This window comes from Myotis yumanensis, unplaced genomic scaffold (genome assembly GCF_028538775.1).
Source record: "Myotis yumanensis isolate MYYU_CA2020_CCGP unplaced genomic scaffold, mMyoYum1.0.hap1 SCAF_5, whole genome shotgun sequence".
Taxonomy (NCBI): Eukaryota; Metazoa; Chordata; class Mammalia; order Chiroptera; family Vespertilionidae; genus Myotis; species Myotis yumanensis.
In genome coordinates this window covers 88,438,451-88,447,976 of record NW_027223756.1, presented here as the reverse complement: position 1 = coordinate 88,447,976, position 9,526 = coordinate 88,438,451, and the positions used below count along the sequence as shown (strand labels likewise).

The following is a 9,526-nucleotide window of genomic DNA, read 5'->3' as shown; positions in this document are numbered from 1 at the left end:
AAAAAAAAGTAGATAATGGCAATGTTACAAGCTTTGCCTTTCTCGGGTCTTTGAACTGTAGCAGACACAGTAGTAAATACTTGGCCCTCACCCCCTTGGCTTTTATTATGTCCTTGAATTCTCTGCACATGGTGGCAGATTGGAAGTGCTGGGAGATTACTGTCTCCTGGTAGAAACTCTCAAGCAATGGCAAACAGGAGTGGGTGGGTAAACACCCCAGTTTCCTCACTGTCCCTTAGGGTTCCTCAGGTGGGGTTAAAGTCTAGTCGCCAGTGGTAATTTCCTTACCAATGTGCCTTTGTTATGTCTCTCCCTCCTCCAGTCTCCAGCCTATGTTTTGCAGGATGATGGTCCAGATAAACTATTTGCTCTTGAATCCTTGCTTCAGGATCTGTTTCTAGGGGACTCAGATTAAGGCCCTGGTGTTCTTACCACCTCTCCCTAACCCCAATATAAGTATCTATTCCTTACAGATTTTTGTGATTTTCTTTCTTTTTAAAAAATGGAAATGTATTTGCCCTGTGGGCTTGGCTCAGTGGTTGAGCTTCGACCTATGAACCAGGAGGTCACGGTTTAATTACTGATCCGAGCATAAGCCCGGGGTTGCAGGCTGGATCTGATCAATGATTCTCTTTCATCACTGATGTTTCTATCTCTCTCTTTCTCTCTGACATAAATAAAAATATATTTTAAAATATTGAAATGTATTAGACATGTACCATTGTGTAAGTTTAAGGTGTATAACATGCTAATGTAATACATTCATATGTTGTCATATAATTGCCATTGTAGCCATAATTAGCACCTCTATCATGTCAGAAAATTACCATTTCTTTTGTGTGGTGGGAATAGTTAAGATCTGGTCTCTTAGAAAGTTTGATAATTATAATATAACCAGTAGCCTGGTACAAAAATTCATGCACATTGAAAGGGAATTAATTAGAGCAGCGATTCTCAACCTGTGGGTCGCGAACAATGAAAATACATCCTGTATATCAGATATTTACGTTACGATTCATAACAGTAACAAAATTACCGTTATGAAGTAGCAACAAAAATAATTTTATGGTTGGGGGTCACCACAACATGAGGAACTGTATTTAAGGGTTGCGGCATTAGGAAGGTTGGGAACCACTGAATTAGAGGAATGTAATTGGGAATCACTATCTAATATCAATAATATGTGAGCATGAGGCAGTCCACTTTTTTGAAATTCAATGACATGAATTTTAGCTATTACTTTCCCAAATAAATAGAATTTACGGATATCATTTAAAAGATCATTCAACTTAATATTAAAAACTCTGGCTACCAAGTCAGGTCTGTTTTCAACTTTTTGCCAGTGTTGTAAATTGTTTGCAATATCTGCCCATTTGGGGTTGCATGTCATGGTTATGAATAAATCGGGCTTGCCATACTTCATTATAATTGCCATAGCATCCTGATATCGCTGCTGCATATTTCTGGAACTACTCTCAGAAGATGATGGAAGTATTATCCTTTTACCAATCGGCACATTGTCTTTTTCAGATCTAGATTTGAGATAATCCATCAAACCACTATATTTTTCAACTTTCAATTTAGATTGGTTTGCTTTGATGAAATTTATTCGATTGGCCTTCATTTTTAAATATGAATCCATGGTAAACTGTTGAGTTAATTTTCCTGCATTTAAAATAGGATTGAATGTGTCCCGCACAGAGAGATGAAATCTATAATATCGCATTTGTGTGACTCGTGTCCTTACATTTTGTCTAGAATTATTGTCAATGACACTGTTGTCTCTGAGTCTTTTTAAAAAAATAAATCTTTATTGTTCAGATTATTACAATTGTTCCTCTCCCCCGCCTCCCCCCCCCATAGCTCCCCTCCACCTGGTTCCCCCCGCCCTCTGTCTTTACCTCTCCTCCCCGCCCGCTGTCCTCATCCATAGGTGTATGATTTTTGTCCAGTCTTTTCCCACACCCCCCACACCCCTTTCCCCCCAAGAATTGTCAGTTCACTCCCTTTCTATGCCCCTGATTCTATTATATTCACCAGTTTACTCTGTTCATCAGATTTTTTATTCCCTTTATTTTTAGATTCACATTTTGATAGATATGTATTTGTTGTTCATAATTTGTATCTTTACCTTTTTCTTCTTCTTCCTCTTCTTAAAGAATACCTTTCAGCATTTCATATAATACTGGTTTGGTGGTGATGAATCCCTTTAGCTTTTTCTTATCTGTGAAGCTCTTTATCTGACCTTCACTTCTGAATGATAGCTTTGCTGGATAAAGTAGTCTTGGTTGTAGGTTCTTGGTATTCATCACTTTGAATATTTCTTGCCACTCCCTTCTGGCCTGCAAAGTTTCTGTTGAGAAATCAGCTGACAGTCGTATGGGTACTCCCTTGTAGGTAACTGACTGTCTTTCTCTTGCTGCTTTTAGGATACTCTCTTTGTCTTTTGCTCTTGGCATTTTAATGATGATGTGTCTTGGTGTGGTCCTCTTTGGATTCCTTTTGTTTGGGGTTCTCTGCGCTTCCTGGACTTGTAAGTCTATTTCTTTCACCAGGTAGGAAAAGTTTTCTGTCATTATTTCTTCAAATAGGTTTTCAATATCTTGCTCTCTCTCTTCTTCTGGCACCCCTATAATTCGGATGTTGGTACGTCTGAAACTGTCCCAGAGGCTAGTTACACTATCTTCGTATTTTCGGATTCTTTTTTCATTTTGCTTTTCCGGTTGAGTGTTTTTTGCTTCTTCGTATTTCAAATCTTTGACTTGATTCTTTTGATCCTCTGGTCTGCTGTTGGGAGTCTGTATAACATTCTTTATTTCAGTCAGTGTATGCTTAATTTCTAGTTGGTTCTTTATCACAACATCAAGGGTCTCATTAGATTTCTTGTAGATCTCATTAAGTTTATCAGCAGTTTCTAGAAAATTATTGAAAAACCTTAAAAGTGTGGTTTTGAACTCTATATCCAGTAGTTTGCTTTCCTCCATTTCTGTCATTTGTGTCCTGTTTCTTTGTCTCCGCATTTTTTTATGCTTCCCTGTGTTGATAAAGTGGTTTTCTGTGCTGAGTGTCCTCTAGGGCCCAGTGGTTCAGCCTCCCCAATTACCTGAGGAGGACACTCTTGGTGCACCCCCTTGTGGGCTTTGTGCACAGTCTTGTTGTAGTTAAGCCTTGATTGTTGTAGTTATCACTGGGAGGAATTGACCTCCAGGCCAATTGGCTGTGAGAATCAGCTGTGTCTGCAGTGGGAGAACTTCTGTGCTGGAGACACCCCTCTGGGGCTAGACTTGCTTCGATGGGGCTTTGGTGCTCACTGAGTCTGCCCCCTGAGTGTGTCCTTTATGTTTCCACGGAGCTGCAAACTGGATGGTCCCACTCTGACCTCTGGGTTTCCTGGCTCCTGGATCTCGAGGGATGTGCTAATCTAGCCTTTGCCTGAGTCTATCCAGCAAAAGCCTCCCTGCAGGGCTTGGGCGGGGTGGGTCCCACGGGATCAACAGGGAGGGGCTAGCAGTTATGGCTGCTCTCAGTCTTGCCCTCAGAGTCTCTGCTTCTCAATGTCCCGGTAATCGCTGCAAGCCCCTCGGAGAGAAAGCTGCCCTTGGGTCCAACCGATGCCAGACAGTCCCGCTTCTCCCGTATGAGTATGGGTCCCTAGAGACTCGCCCGGAACTGGAGCTCAGAGCCTGAGACTCCCTCCTGATTAAAAACGACAACCACGCCCTCAGCCTCCAACCCGCTCCGCACGCACCTCTGCACCTTAGTATTTCACCTCCGCACTGCGCCTCCTCTGAGTCTCGTTATACTTTTCTCTTTCCTTCTAGTTGTAGAATTTCCACTCAGCCAGCCTTCCTGTGGTTCTGGGTGATGTCCATTCCGTCTTTTAGTTGTATTTTTGAAGTGGTTGTTCGAGGCAGCAAACTCCGGTGTTTACCTATGCCGCCATCTTGGTTCCTCTCCAAAAGAACTATTTATGGAATGAATATTTTCCATGAAGTTTTTACTGTCAGAATCTTCACTTGTCATTAATCTTTTTAACATATGCCAGGTAATCTGGAAAATGTATATCATTTGGACAGACTTTCTCTTTGCTACAACGTTGAGTAAATTTCCCATCAAATGGTTTTTTCATCAGAGAAATTTAGTGATAGGCAAAATTCACATCAAACAGTCATTCCACCACAACTATGTTTGAGAATTGCATTCTCATGTACTCCATTTTTTCTGAGAAGGCAGTTCCTACCGGTATTGGTAGTACTTGTTGATGACTGTTCTCTAGACATATTCTGTCATCGCCACTGCCTTTTTTCAACTTCAAAGGCACGTTGATCTTTAGACATTTTCTGTCGATGACGCCTGTGTTTTTTGGCATCAGAGCGATGTTTTTCCAGTAACTGAGGGTCAGATACATCCTGTATGTATCAGATCATCAATAACGGATGATCCTAAGATCAGATGCATGCTGCTCTGCAGGCATCTTTCAGCTGCAGAGCTACATTGTATCAACAGTTGTTCTTTAAACATAGTCCCATCTCTCTACTGTCATGGTCTAAGATGCAGGCGAATGAGAATCCTGGCTATCAGGCTGCTGAGAGCTGTCTGACCAAAGGCTGATTCTGGTTGATTCTGTGGGGGTGAGACTGCCTCCTCCTTGCTGTGAGTTTCCACAGCTGTGATGAGGAAGCTGGGGTGACAGAGGGAGCCGTGCCCTCCAAGCTGCCCTCTCTCTCTTGCCCTGCTCTACGTCCAGCGGTTTCCAGCTCTGCCAAGTCCTCCAAACCTCCCGCTCTCTGCCAGCAAGGCCCTAGGAGCCTGTGGGCATGGCTAGGAGTGGGCGGCCTTGCCTCCCAGTGCCGGGAAGGTCGTGGAAGGCCATGGTCCAGCCACCATCGCCTCCTGGAGTGCCTGACACCTGCATATGCAAATTAACTGCCATCTGTGTCGGGTCAATTTGCATAGTCACTCAGATTGGCTTGAGTGTAGCGGAGAGATGACTAATTTGCATGATTCTCTTTTATTATATAGGATATTGCTGTCTATATTCACTTTTCTGTTTCTTAGACCTCTGGGCTTTATTTATCTATTAGTTGAAAGTTTATATCCTTAAACATTATTTCTCCTCTTCCTCCACCCTCCAGCCCCTGGCAACCACCATTTTATTTTGTTTTTATGAAAGTTTAACTCTTTCAGATTCCACATATGAGTGAGATCAAATGGTATTTGTCTTTTTCTGTCTGAATTATTGCCCTTAGAGCAGTGGTTCTCAACCTTCTGGCCCTTTAAATACAGTTCCTCATGTTGTGACCAAACCCTAAAATTATTTTCCTTGCTACTTCATAACTGTAATGTTGCTACTGTTATGAATAGTAATGTAAATATCGGATATGCAGGATAGTCTTAGGTGACCCCTGGAAAAGGGTCATTCGACCGCAAAAGGGGTCACGACCCACAGGTTGAGAACCACTGCCTTAGAATAATGCCTTTAAGGTCCACCCATATTGTTGCAAATGGCAGGATTTCAGTCTTTTTTTTTTTTTTTTTTTTTTTTTTTTTAAATTAAATCTTTATTGTTCAGATTATTACATTTGTTCCTCTTTTTTCCCCCCATAACTCCCCTCCTTCCAGCTCCCACCCCACCCTCCACCCTCACTCCCCACCCACTGTGTTCATCCATAGGTGCATGATTTTTGTCCAGTCACTTCCCGCATCTCCCACACCCCTTTTTCCCCCAAGAATAGTCAGTCTATTCCCTTTCTATGTCCCTGATTCTATTATAATCACCAGTTCATTCTGTACATCAGGTTATTTATTCACTTGATTCTTAGATTCATTTGTTGATAGATGCATGTTTGTTGTTCATAATTTGTATCTTTACCTTTTTCTTCTTCTTCCTCTTCTTAAAGGATACCTTTCAGCATTTCATATAATACTGGTTTGGCGGTGATGAACTCCTTTAGCTTTTCCTTATCTGTGAAGCTCTTTATCTGACCTTCAATTCTGAATGATAGCTTTGCTGGATAAAGTAATCTTGGTTGTAGGTTCTTGGTATTCAGCACTTTGAATATTTCTTGCCATTCCCTTCTGGCCTGCAAAGTTTCTGTTGAGAAATCAGCTGACAGTCGTATGGGTATTCCCTTGTAGGTAATTGAGCCTCTTTCTCTTGCTGCTTTTAAGATTTTCTCTTTGTCTTTTGCTCTTGGCATTTTAATGATGATGTGTCTTGGTGTGGTCCTCTTTGGATTCCTTTTGTTTGGGGTTCTCTGCGCTTCTTGGACCTGTAAGTCCATTTCTTTCACCAGGTGGGGGAAGTTTTCTGCCATTATTTCTTGAAATAGGTTTTCAATATCTTGCTGTCTCTCATCTTCTGGCACTCCAATGACTCTGATATTAGACCGCTTAAAGCTGTCCCAGAGGCTCCTTACACTATCTTCACACTTTCGGATTCTTTTTTCATTTTGCTTTTCCAATTGGGTGTTTTTTGTCGAATCTTTGGTTTGATTATTGTACTCCTCTGGTCTGCTATTGGGTATAATATTCTTTATTTCAGTCCGTGTATGCTTACTTTCTAATTTCTTTATCGTAGCATCGAGGGTCTCATTAGTTTTCGTGAGGCTCTGCACAAATTTATGGCAAGCCCTCAAAATTGCGATTCTTAGCTCCATATCCTCCATTTCTGTCATGTTTTTTTGTCTCCGCATCTTTTATGCTTTCTTGGTGCACCCCCTTGTGGTCTCTGTACGCAGTCTTGTTCTAGCCAAGCCTTAATTGTTGTAGTTAACACTAGAGGGGTTTGACCACCAGGCCGGCTGGCTGTGGAAATCAGCTGTGTGGAAAACGTCTGCCTTCTGGGGAGGTGCTAATCCAGCCTTTGCCTGAGGCGATCGGCAAATGGCTGTGCGCAGGCTTTGGGCGGGGCGGGATCAACAGGGCGGGCGGAGGGAGCAGTTATGGCCACGCTCAGTCCTGTTCCCAGAGGCTCTGCTTCTCAGAACCCCGGCAGCCGCTGCAAACCTCGGAGAGAAAGCTGCCCTCAGGTCCCAACTGATGCCGGATAATCCCGCTTCTCCCGTTTGAGTCTGGGTCCCTAGAGACTCGCCCGGATCTGGAGCCCAGAGTCTGAGACTCACTCCCGACCGAAAACGACAACCGCGCCCTCAGCCACCAGCCCGCTTTGCGCGCGCACCTCGGTACCTTTGTATTTTCCACACTGCGCCGCCTCTGAGCCTCGATTTGCTGTTCTCTTTCCTTCTAGTTGTAGAGTCTCTCTTCAGCCAGCCTTCCTGTGGTTCTGGGTGATGTCCGTTCCGTCTTTTAGTTGTATTTTTGAAATGGTTGTTTGCGGCAGCGGTCTCCGGTGTTTACCTACGCCGCCATCTTGGTCTCTCCAGGATTTCAGTCTTCCTCATGCCTGAATAATATTCCACTGCATATATCAGCATATCTCCATTATCCACTTATCTGTTGGCAAGCACTTAGGCTGTTCCCACATCTATGATTTTCTTGTTAGTAAAGAGACACTTGCTAGCTGGGTGATATTAGGAAAACAAGTGACATCATTTCTTTTTTTCCCATCACCATTGGTCCCCCCTTCACCCTTTTCCACCTCCACTACGCCCCACCTCCCCAATCACCACCCTGTTGTCTGTGTGACACCATTTCCGAGCCTCTCTTTTCCTTTTTGTAAAACAGGGATGTGTAACTGACCCTCAGTAACTTGGTCTATTGCATTTTCTCCGCCCTCTCTCCTCAGACTCCTAAAAAGCCGTGGGAAAATGCCACCTGGCTGGTGACAGAGTTTGTGCTGGTGGGTTTCTCCAACCTCCCACACCTGAGGACCACCCTCTTCACGCTGTTCTTCCTCATGTACCTGGTCACCCTCAGTGGCAATGTCACCATCATCACCATTATCCATGTGGATCGGACCCTTCACACCCCCATGTACCGCTTCCTGGCGGTGCTGTCCCTCTCGGAGACCTGCTACACGCTGGTCACCATCCCGAATATGCTGGCTCATCTGCTCATGGAGAGCCAGGCCATCTCCATTGCTGGCTGTCGGGCTCAGATGTTCTTCTTCCTGGGTCTGGGTTGCAGCAACTGCTTCTTCCTGACCCTGATGGGTTATGACCGCTACGTAGCCATCTGCCTCCCGCTGCGGTACTCGGTGATCATGAGACCCACAGTCTGCCTCTGCCTGGGAGCCCTGGTTTTCTGTTTGGGGTTCTCAGTGCCCCTGATCGAGACCAGCATCATCTTCTCCACGCCCTTCTGCAGCAGCGACCGAGTGGAGCACTTTTTCTGCGACGTCCCGCCCGTCTTGAAGCTCAGCTGTGCCCAGAGCGCAAGCTTAGCGCTGGGCATCTTCTTCATCAGCGTCCTGGTGGTGCTGGTCTCCTTCCTCCTCATCCTCCTCTCCTACGCCTTCATCGTGGCTGCCATCGTGAGGATCCGCTCAGCTGCTGGCCGGCGCAAGGCCTTCTCCACCTGCGGGGCCCACCTCACCGTGGTCATCGTGCATTTTGGCTGCGCCTGCATCGTCTACCTGCGCCCCGCGTCAGTCGGAAACCCTGCCCAGGACCGCCTGGTGGCCATCTTCTACACGGTGGTGACGCCGCTGCTGAACCCGGTGGTGTACACTCTGCGCAACAAGGAGGTCCGGGTGGCTCTGAGGAGGACCCTGGCACACAGCTGCGGGGTTTGCAAATGACCACTCGCTCTGCATTGCGGCGCTAGCTTTTTCTTGGGCGCGTGCCCTGCCTGACGTTCAATTTCTCCTCCTGGAAAACGGGGGCTGCTCCCAGAACCTTAAATGACATAGTCTGCTCTAGCCGGTTTGGCTCAGTGGATAGAGCTTTGGCCTGAGGACTGAAGGTCCCAGGTTCAATTCTGGCCAAGGCCACAAGCTCGGGCTGCAGGCTGCATACCCAGTAGGGGACTTCCAGGAGGTAGCCAATCAGTGGTTCTCTCTCATCTTTGATTCTTCTATCTCTCTCTTTTTCGCCATTCTCTCTGTAATCAATAAAAATATTTTTTTAAAAAGCACATATGTACAAAGGTCAACATGCTGGAAGTTTTTTTTTTTTTAAATAAATAAACTGGATGCCCAGTGCACGAAAGTAGTGCACACATGGCGGTGGGGGAGTCCACTCAGCCCAGCAAGCACCATCTCCAATCCGGGACCCCTTAAGCGATGTCTAACTACATCTTTAGGCCCGATCCCTGAGACTGAGCTTAAACCAGAAGTGGCACATCCCTCTCACAATCCTGGGCCTCTGGCTTCTAATCGCTCACCTGCCTGCCTGCTTGGTAGCACCTAACTGCCACCCCGCCCCCTACTGCTGCTCAGATTGCACCTCACTGCTTCTGTATGCTGGCCTGTTCACCCCTAACTGCCCTCCCCTGCTAGTCTGATCGCCCTGAACTGTCCCCCTTGCTGTCCTGTGACCCTCAACTGCCCCCCACCCCCAGCCTGGTATCTCCTCATGGCCCTCCCACTGGCCTGGTCACCCCACGCAGCCTGCTTCTTCAGTCT

General features: G+C 45.6%; 1 protein-coding gene across 1 annotated transcript; it reads left to right on the top strand.

The window, feature by feature from the left end:
- Window positions 1–7,858: 7,858 nt before the first annotated feature.
- LOC139011500 (olfactory receptor 10Z1-like) lies at window positions 7,859–8,701 on the top strand. The gene has a single exon (XM_070417020.1). It carries the CDS (start codon window positions 7,859–7,861, stop codon window positions 8,699–8,701), a length of 843 nt encoding a protein of 280 aa, XP_070273121.1.
- The last annotated feature ends 825 nt before the right edge of the window (window positions 8,702–9,526 follow it).

Coding starts and splice junctions, on each gene's coding strand:
- LOC139011500 (XM_070417020.1), top strand. CDS start 7,859: ATGTACCTGGTCACCCTCAGTGGCAATGTCACCATCATCACCATTATC.